The sequence below is a fragment of the Oncorhynchus mykiss genome, chromosome 9 (assembly GCF_013265735.2).
Source record: "Oncorhynchus mykiss isolate Arlee chromosome 9, USDA_OmykA_1.1, whole genome shotgun sequence".
NCBI lineage: Eukaryota > Metazoa > Chordata > Actinopteri > Salmoniformes > Salmonidae > Oncorhynchus > Oncorhynchus mykiss.
Genome location: NC_048573.1, coordinates 45,285,289 through 45,302,498, shown reverse-complemented (window position 1 = coordinate 45,302,498; position 17,210 = coordinate 45,285,289). Strand labels below are relative to the sequence as shown.

General features: G+C 41.6%; 1 protein-coding gene across 1 annotated transcript; it reads right to left on the bottom strand.

Annotated features, from left to right (window-relative positions):
* Nucleotides 1–3,746: 3,746 nt before the first annotated feature.
* On the bottom strand, nt 3,747–16,519 carry LOC110532188 (stathmin-3). The gene is made up of 5 exons (XM_021615872.2): nt 16,280–16,519; nt 6,817–6,915; nt 6,448–6,641; nt 4,660–4,851; nt 3,747–4,458 (listed from the first exon to the last, which is right to left on the bottom strand). Exons 1-5 carry the CDS (start codon nt 16,296–16,298, stop codon nt 4,399–4,401), a joined length of 564 nt encoding a protein of 187 aa, XP_021471547.1. The 5' UTR covers nt 16,299–16,519; the 3' UTR covers nt 3,747–4,398.
* Between the last annotated feature and the right edge of the window lie 691 nt (nt 16,520–17,210).

Below are 17,210 nucleotides of genomic sequence, written 5' to 3'. Positions count from 1 at the left end.
TAGGCTATTACTTTTACTCAAGTATGACATTTGGGTGCTTTTTCCACCACTGGTTACAGCCGTATTCTAAAATGTATTAAATCACTTTTTTCCCTCATCAATCTACACACAATACCCCATAATGACAATGCAAAAAAAGTGTTTGTGACAGAAACCACTTCTCAGTAAAAGGCACATGACAGCCCACTTGGAGTTTGCCAACAGACACCTAAAGGACTCTCAGACCATGAGAAACAAGATTCTCTGGTCTGATGAAACCAAGATTGAACTCTTTGGCCTGAATGCCAAGCTGGAGGAAACCTGGCACCATCCCTACGGTGAAGCATGGTGGTGGCAGCATCATGCTGTGGGGATGTTTTTCAGCGGCAAGGACTGGTAGACTAGTCAGGATCGAGCAAAAGATGAACGGAGCAAAGCACAGAGAGATCCTTGATGAAAGCCTTCTTCAGAGCACTCAGGACCTCAGACTGGGGCAAAGATTCACCATCCAACAGGACAACAACCCTAAGTAGACAGCCAAGACAATGCACACGTGGCTTTGGGACAAGTCTCTGAATGTCCTTGAGGGGCCCGGACTTGAACCCGATCAAACATCTCTGGAGAGACCTGGAAATAGCTGTGCAGCGACGCTCCATATCCATCCTGACGGAGTTTGATAGGATCTGCAGAGAAGAATGGGAGAAACTCCCAAAATACAGGTGATCCAAGCTTGTAGTGTCATACCCAAGAAGACTCAAGGCTGTAATCGCTGCCAGAGGTGCTTCAACAAAGTACAGAGTAAAGGGTCTGAAAACTTGTGATATTTCACTTTTATAATAAATTACCAAACATTTTTAAAAATCTGTTTTTGCTTTGTCATTATGGGGTGTGTGTAGATTGATTAGGGGGAAAAAAACTATTTAATACATTTTAGAATTAGGCTGTAAGATCAAAGGGTCTGTTAGGCTGTAAGATCAAATAATCAAGGGGTCTGACTACTTTCCGAATGCACTGCATGTGAAAGGAACATGAACAATGTATCATTATGGATAGGCTACATAGTTCTCTAAGGAAATTATGGATCCCATGAAATCATCATGGAATTGTTATTCAGTGTGTCACTATTTCTATTTTAGGTAGGCCTATATCTATCTTTAATTCTGCATTGTTGGAAAAGGACCTGTAAGTAAGCATTTTACTGTTAGTCAATTCCTGTTGTTATTCCTCTATGGGATTGGTGTCCCTAAACCGGGACAGTTGCTAACGTGCGCTAATGTGACTAGAATGACGTAAGTAACAGCCAACTTTCCAGGACATAGACATGTCTTATATGAAGATAAAAATACCATGCTATTGTTTGAGGAGAGTGCACAGCAACAAAACACATCACGGCAACTGGTTTGATACATTCACCTCTAAAGCTAAATAATGTACCTACATTCAGTAATCTTGCTCTGATTTGTCATCCTGATGGCCCCAGAGATAAAATATAGAGTAGTTTTGTTTGATAAAATCAAATGTTATATTCAAATGTAGGAACTTGGTTCTACAGTTTGAACCCCTGCTGTCTCTGGAAAGAAAGAAAACACATGTTTTTTGGTTTGTATTATCATTTTCCAGATCTAATGTGTCATATTATCCGACATTAATTTCACATTTCCACAAACTTCAAATAGTTTCCTTTCAAATGGTATCAAGAATATGCATATCCTTGCTTCAGGTCCTGAGCTACAGGCAGTTAGATTTGGTTATGTAATTGTACATGGAAATTGAAAGAAATGGTCCGATCCTTATTAAGAAGCATGTGACAAATAAAATTAGATTTGATCTGGTAGGTTTCTCCTATTCATCTGGGGGTGACAGATAAGTGCTCGCCGTCACTAACTAGGTTTATCATATAGAAGTAAAGTCACGCGATGACATTTTGTGTGGTCCTCCCACTAAGACTCGTCGGGAAAGCATGCAGTTTATTAAAGTACAAATTTAATAAATCTGGGGGGGAGTACAAGGGGATGAGCTTGATTCTCCTTTCCCACAGGGTGGTGAAAATGCAAGGGGATGAGCTTGATTCTCCTTTCCCACAGGGTGGTGAAAGTGCAAGGGGATGAGCTTGATTCTCCTTTCCCACAGGGTGGTGAAAGTGCAAGGGGATGAGCTTGATTCTCCTTTCCCACAGGGTGTTGAAAGTGCAAGGTGATGAGCTTGGTGCTCCTTTCCATTAAATATCTAGGGTCTTATTCTGGTGACATGATAATCAATGCTTGATTGCCGTTTGAAAAATGTCAGGGACAGATTATAATGATTAAGCATTATAATATCCATAAACATGCATATTGTAATCTCATTATAGACTATAGGCTATGTGTGCTCTAGCGGCTAGCCAACAGTGCACAGATAACGCTGTTGACTAGAGCGCACTTGCCAATACCAGAGTGGGGACACACCAGAGTGTGGACACTTGCTATATGACGCAATATTGGATGGAAACCTAGCTTCTTTTTTTTGTGTGGCTATAATAGACTTTCAGCTGCATTTAAGTTATTCTACTAGCGGGTCATGTGGATAGAATAGGGTAATAGGGGGAAACTAGCTCCCTAGGGTAACTGCCCTCCACTGTAATTCACAAAAACATACATTTAAAAAAAGTTGTAGATATATTCCAGTGAAGGTAGATCTATATATATTTTTAAATATACACGTAGGGAAGCCTTAAGATAAATAATCCACTTGTTTAAAGAGAAACATTTAGATAACTGGTAATATGTTGGATGAGTGTGTTGGGGGCAACCTCCCCCAAGGGGCTAGTTACCCCTTTATCGTTATGAATGTTTTTCTACCTATCATTTAGACAATGACTATCTCAGTTAGCACTCGTTTATGCTAATTTACTAACTAGCAACTTCACAAGCAGTAAATGCTAGCCAGTTAGCTAGTTAGCATAAGCTGCTAGGAATACTAGCTAGCAACCTTAACGTAACTTAATTTCAGTTGTAAATGTTTCAACTAGTGACTGATAACTTTACAGTTAATTTAACTGTATAGCCTTTTAGCTATTTTACACAGCATTTTATGTCAAATAGCTAGATAGCTATCTACATTTTTAAGAGAGAGCTTTTCAGGCATCTCTCCCCGTTCTCAGTCACAGGTGGGGGCTGGATTAGGTGTGAGCAGTGCAGAAGGTGGGCTCATGAGTTGTGCTCCAATTTTCCTGGGGATAGCTTTATTTGTGACCTACAGGCACAAATTAGAAGCATAAGAAAGTTGCCACATCAATGTTACACTGAGTTAATTAAGGTATTGTTATTACATTTTATATTCTAATGTTATTATTTATATTCCATTCCAATATATTCCAATGAATTATTGTTTTTATTCATTAACAACTATTGAAAACCTTTTGCTCCTGAATGTAATTTTAAAGACTGCTGTGATTTAAAATATTGCATTATTCCAAACATATTTAGTGCAATTGTACATAATGGATTGTATGGAAAAGTAACAAAGAAAATTAATGTGCAGGTGAGTTAAAAAGAGGGACTTTACATAAAATCTCCTCATAGTGCAGATATTAATGGTGACATGTGCAACACCATTTCCCTGCATATTATTTGACAACTAGATTTCTCTTTTAAGTATTACTTTCTAAAGAATTTGTAAATAAAACTGATTAAATGGATTTTAACACACTTGTGTGAAACCCCATGCCATAATCTTCTACCGGGGTAACTTCTAAAAACAACATTTCATGAAATAACAAAAAAAAAGTGTAAACTGTAGCCATTTATTTCCCTTTATAGTTTATTTGCCTAAGCATGTCCTTCATCCACATAACAATTTCTTTCCAGGCGTAACTTTTTTTGTGCCAACAATAAGACATTGTTCTTAGGGGAGAGGGCTAGTTACCTTTCAGTACCTTATGTCTTACACCCAAAGGAACATTGACAACATCCAGTACACTCACATTTTATTAGTCTAATACACAATTAGATCAATACAGACTCCCTTTCAACAATCCATGCCATTTATGTAAAAAGCGATGCATGTCAGTGTTTGAGTTTATATGTGTGTGAATTGTATGTATGTTTGTGTCTGTGCATGTGTGTGTGGGCGTGCGCAGCACATTTGAAATTCCAGCCATTAGAATGTATTCCAACCATTTAGAAATGTTAATATCTACTGTTTGAAATGCTGGTGGTGTTGATGTTTTAGTGAGAGAAAAAAATGTCATACTGTAGGGATGTGTAGAGAGATGAAGAGCTATGACAGTTGTGATATCTTGCAGGTAAACTTGTTCCCTATTGAATGACAGATGAGATTGCAGGATGTAGAGCAGAATTATGATTTTTGACACAAAAATTCCTCGCTAAAAACACACTTCACATAAGCTGGGAAATGGGAATTCCTTTCAGTAAAGCCTTCTTATCCAGAAAGGTCTGCTTGCAGCTCCTTGTTCCGGCGCACTTCGGCTGCATGCATCTCCTAGGAAAAACCATTAACACCACAAAGAGAAAACTGTCAAGACACAGGTGACAGGTTGTGTAGTCTACAGCCTAGAAATATGTCAGAGTACTTAGCTAGTTCTGTTCTGAGCATAGAGCTTTATTTCTCTGACCAAGTAAAGGTGGGGCGTCAGACTTCGAAATAGAGAGAGAGAGGAGAGAAAACAAAACAGGCCCTCACCTTCTCACGGAGCCGCTGCTTCAGTGAGTTCAGGTATGCCTCCCGGTTCGCTTTCTTCGCCTCCATTTTGGAGTTGAGCTTCTCTTCCGCCATCTTGCTGAAGTTGTTGTTCTCTTCCATGGCCTTGTGCAGCACCTCCTTCTCATGCTCCCTCCGCTCAGCCAAATGCCTCAGCACCTGAGCCTCCTGGGACTAGGGAGCAAAGATAAAAAGTGCACTATTTTCATGCACAGATTTTGTTAGCAGTGTATATTTACTGAAAATGAATGTCAGTGTACGGCAGTAGTATGCTAACCCAATGCTAACTTTAATGATTTTCCGTAACCCTAACCCTAACCTCACTTAAATTAACCTAACCCTTGTCCCTTAACATAACCTTGACCCTAACCATAACCAATTGCTATCCCTATGCTAAAGTGTTTGTTTGCTGGTAAAATATCCAGTTCCTATTATGTTGTAGGAAAGACTGATGATAAAATAATTTCCCCAATATCAGGGAATTGAATCCAAATGCTACTGAGTAGCCTGATAATTTCTTGTCAAAGCATTCAACCAGATTTTGCAACTCCAATTTGGATTTCTGTTTTAACTGCTTGTCACGCCCCCAGACTTCCACATTTCCCTCCTCCCTACGGTATATTCCAGCAGCGATGACAGGCTCTCCCCATTCATGACTTTTCTTTCCCTCAGGGAACCCAGTGACAGGTCTGGCTGGGTCTGTCTGATACGCAGCGATTAAGCATTGAAGCAGTTCTCACCCAACAACGATAATTAGTCATCAGTTTTTCTATTTAAGTGGAAATGCAAGGTAGAAAAAGGCTCACAGAAAACCCAGGAAATCCCCCTAACTGAACTAGGATAATGAAGCGATGGGTTGCTAGTTATTTATGTTTTCATGAAATGTCAGATATCTGTCTCTTTTTCAAGGTTGTGTTCATTAGGGCATGCGACAGAAAACGTTTTGAAAAGTTTAGCAATGGAAAAAGACAATAGGTATTTCTTATTGGACAAGTCCAGGTAATTTTTCTTCCATTTGTTGCCTAATGAACACAACCATGCTCATTCATGTGTGACAGCTCTGGCATTTCAGTAGAGGGCCTGGATGTCTAGAGAGAGACTGGTATTTGTTTCCCCATCTCATTTATCTTTCCTTCTTCACCTCCTTCTCCCCATTGAGTGATGATCTTTTCCTCATTTCACTTAATCTCCTGTTTACGTCTCTTCTTCCGTCTCTCCTCAGCAAAGTCAATAGCCCTTTACCTAACCAGCTTTTTGTCTCTCTCCTCCTCCTTTTCGTCCCTCCTTTCTCTCCCTCTGTCTTCCTTGCCTTGCCTTCTCTTACCTTAAAAATGTATATAGTTCTGCCTTGAGCTGTTCTTGTCTATTGATCTTCTGTATTATGTTTCATATTTTGTGTGGACCACAGGAAGAGTAGCTGCTGCTTTTGCAACAGCTAATGGGGATCCTAATAAAATACCCAAAACATACCTCTCAGCAAACTAAATTAACATACTTCACATGTTTCTCTCCCCTCCTCCCTGCCTTCCTTCATACACTTGCATCTGTCATCCTCTCTTACCATCCTACTCTCCTCAACAACATCCATGAACTCTATGAACCTGAAATGCTTTTTCCCTCCTCACTCCCCCATCCTCACTTCCTTCTCTTGCACTCACCTTCCCCTCTGTTCCCATCTCTGTCCTCAGCAACCTCCATGAACTTCTTACTCTCTCCCTATCCTCCCTTTTCTTACTCCCTCCCTCCTTTCCCTCCATCCTCTTGTCTTACCTTCCTCCTCTCCTCAGCGGCCTCCAGCCTCCCCTGCAGCTCATCCAGGGAGATATCCCTCTTGGGGGGCGAGGTCAGGGCGGGGGGAGAGGCAAGGGGACTGGGCCTGTCCGGGGACAGGTCGGTGGGGGACTTCAGGATCACCTCAAAGGACTGGCCCGACAGTCGCTTGTTGATGGGCTTCACCTCCAGGTCTATTGAGAGAGACAAGACAAATAAGACACAAAATGGCTGTTGTGCATTACCTTAGATGGGTGGATGCTTTACACATACAATGTACAGTGTTTTGAGACTAAGAACGAATTTAAAGCCAAAATACATTACATTAATACAATACACATTAAAAAACAAAGCACACTTTGGGCTGACCTCCAAATTGATAGTTGGTGGTGGGGTATGATGTCTGGGGGTATAGGCAGGAGCAGATGAGAGACATCATGGACATTTCCTTGATCTTCTCTGTGTAGGCTTTAAGGAACAAAGAAACAACGAGAGACATGGTAAGATATTCCAATGATAAAAAGGGGAAAAGAATCGTCCTATTTTTATATATTTATTTGCCATATTCCTTTGTGACCATGGCAACCATGGCCCCAGGTTTTTAGGAGGAAATGTTGTTAAGACGGCTAGTATTTATTACAAGGCTGTATACAGTGCAGCTGGGATGAGATTGAAGGTGTGTCTGCTATAAAAACGTGAGAGTGCAGTAATAGCACTTTCACATCAGATTGAGTTAGAGACTATTGCATTACCTGCCAACTGGACTAGTTTTTAAATTTCAGCACTTTGGCAGAGTCATGTGGGTGGGTGTGTGTGTGCGAGAGAGAGAGAGAGAGAATGAGTGTGCCTGGTGCTACCCATACTGTAATTACAATGCTAGAGATACTTCTAATCTACTTTTACCACTATGCATGGTTATGCAAATCCAATAACCAGGGTCGGATTACCGAACGGACACGCAGGGATACGTGTGTCGTCTCCCCCCCAGGTAGCATATGATAGCAAAATGTGTAGAATAGCAGGACATTTGCTTTAAAAGGGCAGAATTCTGTCTCAGCCTCAATGCATAATTGTGCATTCGGAAAGTATTCAGACCCGTTGACTTTTTCCACATTTTGTTACGTTACAGGCTTTTGATAAAATGTATAACATTGTTTGTTTTCCTCATCAATCTACACGCAATACTCCATAAGGTTTTTAGAAATGTTTTTGCAAATGTATTACAAATAAAAAACTGAAATATCACATATACATAAGTTCAGACAATTTACTCAATACTTTGTTGAAGCACCTTTGGCAGCGATTACAGCTTTGAGTCTTGGGTATGACGCTACAAGCTTGGCACACCAGTATATCTGGAGTTTCTCCCATACTTCTCTGCAGATCCTTTCAAGGTCTGTCAGGTTGGACGGGGCGCGTTGCTGCACATCTATTTTCAGGTCTCTCCAGAGATGTTAGATCGGGTTCAAATCAAATCCAGGCTCTGGCTGGGCCACTCAAGGACATTCAGAGACTTGTCCCGAAGCCACTCCTGCATTGTCTTGGCTGTGTGCTTAGCGTTGTTGTCCTGTTGCAAGGTGAACCTTCGCCCCCAGTCGGAGGTCCTGAGTGCTCAGGAGCAGGTTTTCATCAAGGATGAAAACATCACCACAGTATGACGCTGCCACCACCATGCTTCACCGTAGGGATGGTGCCAGGTTTCCTCCAGACGTGACGCTTGGTAATAAGGATAGAGTTAAATTATGTTGACTCAATACAGGGTTTGCTTTCTGCTCTCCGTAACCGTTTAAATGTCTGTCCACATAACCGTGCTCGGAAAAAGTCTCAGGTAGCTTACGCCAAGTGCATTCCTGTAATGTTATTCTAGGTTCAAATGAAATACTAAAACGTACTTACGTGTCCGGTGTCATGAATCTAAGAAGCATTCTAAGATACTACAGTATCCTTCCCCAGATCTGTGCCTCGACACAGTTCTGTCTTGGAGCTCTACAGACAATTCCTTCAACTTCATGGCTTGGTTCATGGCTTGGTTTTTGCTCTAACATGCACTGTCAACTGTGGGACCTTATATAGACAGGTGTGTGCCTTTCCAAATCATGTCCAATCAATTGAATTTACCACAGATGGACTCCAAACAAGTTGTAGAAACATCTCAAGGTGATCAATGGAAACAGGATGCTCCTGAGCTCAATTTCAAGTATCATAGCAAAGGGTCTGAATACTTAGGTAAATAAGGTATTTCATTTTTAGTAAACATTTCTACAAACCTGTTTTCACTTTGTCATTATGGGGTACTGTTTGTAGATAGATGAGGGAAAAGTGTATCCACTTTAGAATAAGGCTGTAACATAACAAAATATAGAAAAAGTCAAGGGGTCTGAATACGTTCCGAATGCACTGTTTAGAATAGCAGGAAATTAGCTTTAAACTGAAACATTTTCTCTCAGCCTCATGACAAAATGTGAACAATAGCATGAGATGAGCTATAAAACAGCAAATGTTTCTCTCTGACCCATGGCAAAAAGTATAGAATTGCAGGAAATGGGCTTTTAAACTGCAACCTTTTCTCTTTGCCTCAAGACAAAATGTGTACAAGAGCATTATAAAACTGCAAAAAAAAATTGCGGTGCTGAAGGTCAGTTCCCCAGGACCCCAAATGCGGTAGTCCGGCCCTGTCAATAACTCTGGTAAAACCAAGCCCAAAGTTAACCCACTAAAGCTTAAGATGGCTAGCTCTGATAATAGACAGTATTGGGTTGTGTCCATGAGGCACCAAACAGAGAAGAAAAAAAACTGACTGAACCAGCGAGGGACTTTCGTTCTAGATTACTGAATGTTTTACAGTCTTTTCCCTTGCATGCCCTTATGAAAAATAGCTGTGACACAAAGCAACTGTTTAGCATTCTGTCCCTCTGGGTAATGAAGCTCTGTCTAAGGTTCACACCCAGATCAGTCAGCAGAGGCGAGGGAGAAGACGCAGCCTACAGATCACGGTTACACTTAATCAATACAGGTCTAATTACTATTGTGTTTGTTAAAGGTCAGTGTTCTCATTATCTATGGTCTAAGATATGATCAGCAATGTGGGGGACATGTAGCTTTTAGGCTTGTTTGTCAGGGGAATTTAATTTACGATTTCTAGGCTGAAGGCAGGGTTTGTCTGGAGGTCACTGATAGGACACATGAAGGGATTAGCCAAGTGCCAGGATGTACAGTAGTCAGGTTTTGGGGAGTGAACTGGGGCTGAATGGTTTTAATACCATTGAGGTAGAAGGTTTGGTAACACTTTACTTAATGTATGAAGTGTTATTTTGCCATATGGACATTCACAACACCTTATAGATGCAGTCAACATTATGAAACTGTATAACAAAGCAAACAGGTACGAGAGGCCGTAATATGTTGTGAATATATCACAGCTAAGTGGCCTCTCCTGTAGTTTTATTATCCCGTTCATCTTTAAGGTGTTATATGAATGTTTATAAGGCAATGTATAGTAACACCTCATCAGAAGCCCCTTCAAGGAAAGTATGACAGTTTTTCCTTTCACATATTAAAAGGAAAAGATCACCTGCACTCTCCGTAGCACACCAAACACAGGGAAAGACCCACTAATATGGGAGTGCAACCTAGTATGGAAATATCCACTGACTATCAATCAAATCAACTAATAGAAGACTGGTGACCTTTCACCATTTGAATTGCCTTATTGTGTGACTACGCCACCTTCTCTTCTGATGATGAAGATACTGTACTTTACAGCTGAGTATGTTCCCCTTCCTGTCACTGCTCCACAGCAGCACAGAGTTACTTAACATGTAATATTAATCTCATCCAAAGCAGTACCCCCGCCCCCTCAACCCCTAAGTTTTCACATGGTCCCTCCCTAGCCCCTGTAGGAACCATGCCACTGAATGCAACCACTGAACAAGTACGGGTTATGTAAGTAGCATGTGCTCCGCAGTCTGTGTTCAGTGGTGTGCATTCTGCAGTGTGACTTGTTTTATGCTTGGCAGGGTGTGTGAGCCATTGGAGTGAATTCACCAGCACCTGTCTCAAAGTACCGCTCAGTTGTGGTGCTTTAAGAAACTCATGCCAACCTACATATTGTATATGAAAGACACCATCTGCTGTAGTATTTCACACCAGTGGTTCAAAACCTGGGGTACGTTTACCCTTAAGAGCAGGGAGAGATAATTGGGACGCGCCCCATGACTGCCTGTGTGTTGGTCCTGTCTGAAGTCAGTCTTCCTTTAATGCTAATGAGGCAGGAGCCTGAGCATGTCTAGACGATTAGCCCCCATAAATACTACTTCCTCTTAAAGATCTATGCCTTTTAAGGTGGCTTGCTGCTGCTGAATAGATAAGCAGGCTGTGGCCCTCATTGTTGCAGCAGATATACCGACCTGCTCTAACTCTCATGGGTACATGAGGAAAGTGGGCACAGCACGCACCCTGGAGTTTTTAAAAAAAGGATCCTTTATTTAAATAGTGCCGTTAATGTTTCAGCTATGTTAGCCTTGCAAACCCATGTAAGGCCCCTTTCCATCGCACTGTAACACAGTGTCGCAGATGATCAGATCCATAAATCATACTGATGGGCTTCCTGCCATGTTAAACACTGCTTCCACATTTGCAGAGATCTGCTACGAATCTGATTTGTCTCAGATCTCTACTAATTACAACTGGGTGTGATGGATTTCAATGCAAGAGATAATTAAGCATGTGTCTCTAATGTATGTGTGTAGGTGGACAGCACCGTGATGCTGAAAGGGCTTAAGCCCGAATATAGAATATGTGCAGGATATAAATATTATCCAAATGTGAGAGTCAGCAACTGCGCAACTTTTTCCAATGCTCATTAAATTGTGTAACATTTACAGTGTAAATGGCAAAGCAAGAGGGGTCAGAGCATTGTCAAATCTGAAAAGGGAAAGATTCTGTGTTATAGCTTTGCTGTCATCCCTGCTCTCATTGCATGAATTGCTATGTTCTGTGAATATTTTGTAAACATTCTTCCAATGTCATCTCAAAGACAGTGTGCAGTACCTTAGAGCAACTGTACATTTGATGTATTTTGTATCTATTGTATTGTGTTTACCCCCATTTTGAAACTGACTGTATAAATAAAAAAAGGTGCAAGTGCCCCCAGACATATTTTACTTGGCAGTTCTATTCAGGAAGAAAACTGCGTACTGCATTGAGCAGCAGACATCTTATTCTCAGCAGGAAGCCTCCATCCTCCCTTTAAAGTTTAAAGTTGCACTGTAAAAGTCTAGGATCAGTTTGCCCTCCCCAAATGCTAGCCTTGTGCATTAGTAGAGGAAATGCAAAACGAACCCCAGACCAGTGTCTAGGGGAAACTTCATCCTACTCCTTATAGAACGCAGGGGCTGAGCGGCTTCTTGAATCATGCCAGGAAACAGCAGAGGATTGTGGCTGCTATACACACCTTTACGATGCACTCTTAAAGGGGCAGAGCACTCAAAAATGTGATTTTTCCGTGTTTTATATATATTTCTACACTATAAAGTTCGAATGATACTGTGAAATTGTGAAAATTATGATAATGCACTTTTAGTGTAAGTGCTGTTTGAAAAGACCACATTACATTTTTGCTTGTTTGGCTGGGCGGGATTTTTAGAATGCCTGGTTAATAGACCAATAAGAAAGATAGTTTGCCCTCCTGTCTCCCAATAACAGCTCGTTTTCAGGTTACATATACCTCCCATTAGGCTTCTCCAATTAGGCCCCTCTCTCAGACAACTCCCAGACGGACAGTTCCAGCAAAATTCTGGCTTGAGAAATTGCATTTTGCTAAGAATATTTTTTAATATATTTTTTTACCATTTAAATTTTAAACAATCACAGTAAGGTACTTAATTGTGACCTAAAAATGATTTGATATTGAGAAGAAAATGACTGCATTGGACCTTTAAAGAGAAGGAACATTTTCGACAACGAGGCTGGGTCGCTAGGGTAATCTCAGTGGCTGTTTTTTGCCTGGTCATGTGCTGAATTATTGAGGAGTGATGTCAACTTCCATCCTCCTCTTCCTCCATCCATTTGCGTGTGCGCGCACATCACACAGATATACACACACACAGCTAAAGCCTCACACAGATACATGCACACCGCACAGACACACAAAGCTAAAACTACATATACAAACACATCAGTATACGCACACCTAACACACACCCTTAACGCACGCACATATAGTATGCACACATACACACACGCAAGCCTCCCTCCTGCTGTGCACACACACGGTCTTCCATGCTGGTGGGCGTGCATTGTAAATTATTCAAATGCTCTTTTTTTAGAAAGGTATCCTTGCTTGGTTTTCTTCTGAATAATAATCCCTGTGGACCCCCAAAAAACCATCAGTCTACTCCTGCAGTGGAGAGCCAACAAACCCTTAGACCCCCATAACATGGCTGACGTTGCAGAGGCTGAGAGTTCATCTCTACAGCAGTGCCAGAGCCCTAAGTGCCTCAGTAGGAAAGGTAGGTTCATCAGAGAAAGTAAGGAACTGCTGATATTTACCAAGGTGCTGAATATGTCTATGGAGTGTGGCGCTTATTCCAACAGCTCCATGAAGGGGTTCAATGGAAGCAAAAAAGTCAATGCGCTATGATCTACTACATGAGCCCCCCCAATCACACACACGCGCGCGCGCACACACAGACGATCACACAAAATAAGTCTATGATGCATAAACGATTGGATTAATCAACCATTTTCACTGTAACCTAGGAGAAAACTAAATCAGACTTTTAGTGGCACAATTTCAGGAAATCCTATTAAATCCTATTTATTTCACTATATGCCCAATCCACAAAAAAAAAAACACAAAAAATTCCCAATCCACAAAATACTGTGCCAAAAGCCCCCCTTCTACAGTAATATAATAGTATCTCCTCCAATAACACTGCCTGACTAACTCGGTGTCGCTTGGGAAATTAAGTAGTTTGAGGCCCTCACATATTTCATGTGCATGCTTCCAGTTGAAACCTTAATATGATTTCTCCTTTGGCTCAGCAGCACCCCTCCTCCCCCTCTCTCTCTCTCTCTCTCTCTCCTTACCTTAAGCTCGTGTTACCCTGGCAGCCTCTGCAGATTTGTTTATCACTCTATTTCCAGATCTCTCCATCCTACTATATTTTCTCTCTCTTCTTTGTAAACACTTGCCTTTCTTGTCTTGATCTATTCACGGCTACAAAATATTTCTTTTCAGTCTCTCTTTTCAGTCTCTCCTCACAGGAGACTAGGTACAACTTCAAAAGAACAGACTTTGATCAAAAAGAGCTAGCATGTAACGACATACCACTGGTGGGAACCCAGCAGACACAGAACACCCAGAAGCAAAGAACACCATAGGGGGTTCACCTACTTTCGAGACCACTTAAGAAACAGATACAGATACACAAGCTGTGATACCTCCCCCAAACATTCCAAGAGAAGGTTCCAATAAAATACCTTGTTCCCTTCCCATCAACATTATGTATCCCTTTGTTATAGATCTCAAACTTTCTGGATAGGCAGATTATGTTGGGTGTAAGCAAACATATGATTATAGCTCCACATAGGCCAGCTAGTCGGCTATATTGCTTAACCCTATTTGATACTTTTAGATCCCCGAAGGAGAATCAACCAGGACAGAAGGGAAGGGGGTGAATAATCAGAATGGAATTGGGCCATTGATTGGAACAGAGCGCAACGGTCAAAGCAGTTAAATTTTGACAGGAACTGCGGGCTTGTCCTTTAACCTCCCTCTTTTGATTCGCTCAATTCTCTTCCAGCCGGACAGAGACAATGGCAGAGACAACAAATAAGGACTGACTCTAGCTAGTCTTGGGTAAGGTTTTAATGTGCATTATCTCTATCTGTCCACCAAAAGTGCAACAGTAAAACCATTGTACAAATGTATATACATTAAGTACTACATTTGAGAGTATCATCTTTATAGTAGGCTTTCAGTGAAAAATGGGCATAAAGCATATGTTTAGCTGAGGAGTTAGCTAATTCTTTATTATTATAAGGTAATACACTGTACAGAACAAATAACCTGTATTCCTGTAATACAACTGAACACATGGACTGCTGTCGTATACCCCCCTGATTCTCTGTCGCTAAGGGTGTGGCCGCTACTGCTCAGCACTGAGCTATTGATCCACAGCAAGACACACACACGCACACACACACACACGCACACACACACACACACACACACACACACACACACACACACACACACACACACACACACACACACACACACACACACACACACACACACACACACACACACACACACACACACACACACACACACATACATGATATAGGCCAGCTCTACCAGGAAGAGGGGTGACAAAGTGTTTAAGCTGCAGAATTTAGATATCACACTGGTGTCCAGGTGTCTTTCCTTGAGGCTTTTTATATTAGCTCCAGTTCTCTCTCTCTCTCTCCCCCCACTGACTAGGGTGGAGGCCTTAGAGGCTTCTCACTCTCCAATCTTTCTCTCTCTCTGTTTACCAGCTGAGGTCTAGTGAGCAGGGTGCTACTGCTGGCCCTAGTGGCTAATGTCTGGTGTCGGTCTGCAGTCAATACACATGTGACATTGGCTAATTAGGACTAGGCCAGGCACAACACACCTGACAACCTTTTACATGACATAGACATAAACCATCCAGATTTCAAACCATTTAAGCATGTAAGAAAGGTTTTCTTTGTTTATCTAGTGTGTGTGTGTGTGTGTGTGTGTGTGGTTAACCAATATTACTGCTGAAGACTAAAGATGTAGTGGTTTGGTTCCTGTTTTGTTCTATGAAAACCAGACTACTCCTGTGTGTCCTTTAGAGGACAGTTTGTTTGGGTTACTACAATAACGTTGGTATATGTATAATAGCAATACCAGCTAATCTACAAATTTGATGAATTACTTGTCATTTGTTGCATAGCTGTCTCCTAGTGACTTATCCTTCTGAAGAAGATAATCCTTTATATAATTAAATCTCTCTCTCTCTCTCACACACACACAAACACACACACACACACACACACACACACACACACACACACACACACACACACACACACACACACACACACAATCATAATAAGACATGTTCAAACTTTGGATGAACATTTACACTCATTTTTGAGTAAGTTGCAAGCAAGAAAACCGATGACCAAAATGTTACCTCCCCACATCAGTAGCCTATTCAGCAATTGTATTGCCACAATTGGCCAAATCTATATCATTGCACGTTTTTATTATCTATGACTCCTGTGCTTACTTTTTAAAAATGTAACTGGATAAACATTTCAGTTCTGAGCTTTGATTGGTGCCCATGGGATGCACCCATCATAGTCTATTCATTTCCTCAAATTAATATTGATCAGAAATTGCTTACTGTATGTCATTTTGGGGATCTTACATTATTTGAAATGACGCAAATTGTGCTGTAAAACATAACTCGCGCTAAACGACATTGTGACAAAAGGAGTGGTCTCATCTGCATCAGGACCAGTAACCTTTCGTCAATATCACAAAGACTGTCGTTTATACAACGTTTGAAATATTCCATCAAAGGCTTTACTGTTTGAGTGTATATTTAGCGTAATCTAGCGTAATCTAGCATAATGTTTAGTCGATAGGTAGGCTAGGTGACTCTATATGGTAGCCACGTCTGTAACATGAAGTGAGTGCATCCACACGGGTTGCTACTAGTCACCCAGACAGGTCGCACCTCGAGACATCACCAAATCTACAGTAACGCAGCCGACTTTGCTTGAAATAACAAAGCTTTTCCCCGACTCTTACCTGATACTGTGCTCGCCATGGTAACTGACGGGAAAGGCGACGAGGGAGAAGAAATGGTTGTGTATCCGTGTGAGGGTGGAAGCTGTCCGCTGCTGCGTTAATGGACAATGAACAACGCACTCTAGTCAGATCTAACGGGCTGCGGTCTGTCAAGAGGAGGGGTTGAGGAAAGGCGGAGGAGTGAGCGCTTGAAGACACACACGCATGCACGCACACAGGATATGGGTGGCTTTTAGGATGGACAGAGGCAGATGGATGGGTGTATAGGATTATTATCTAAGGCTAACAGAAAATGGTAGCCTTCACTTTTGGCACTTTAAAAGGCATGGGCATAGGTGTGGATTAAGGACACCCCTTCAGCACCACTGGCAGTGCCAACGACCACCAACCAATTTGTAGTTTATTTTCGTGTATTCAAATGGCGAGTTGTTTGCAACTGCTTGTACATCTATAGCCAATAGTAAAGTCAGTCAAATGTCTTTGTCTCTAAGTTCACACTCCTAAAAGCTGTCTTTCTCTTCCCACAAACCAAGTTGCATAACCCAAACAATCTATGTCCTACTGTATCTATCTACTCTACATGGGCAAAAAAGAATGTGGACACCTGCTCCTCGAATGTCTCATTCCAAATTCATGGGCATTAATATGGAGTTGGTCAACCCTTTGCTGCTATAACAGCCTCCGCTCTTCTGGGAAGGCTTTCCACTAGATGTTGGAACATTGCTGCAGGGACTTGCTTCCATTCAGCCGCAAGAGCATTAATGAGGTCGGGCACTGATGTTGAGCGATCAGGCCCGCAGTCGACATTCTAATTCATCCCAAACTTTGGGGTTGGGGTCAGGGCTCTGTGCAGGCCAGTGAAGATATTCTACACCGATCTTGACAAACCGTTTCTGTATGGACCTCACTTTGTGCACGGGGGCATTATCAG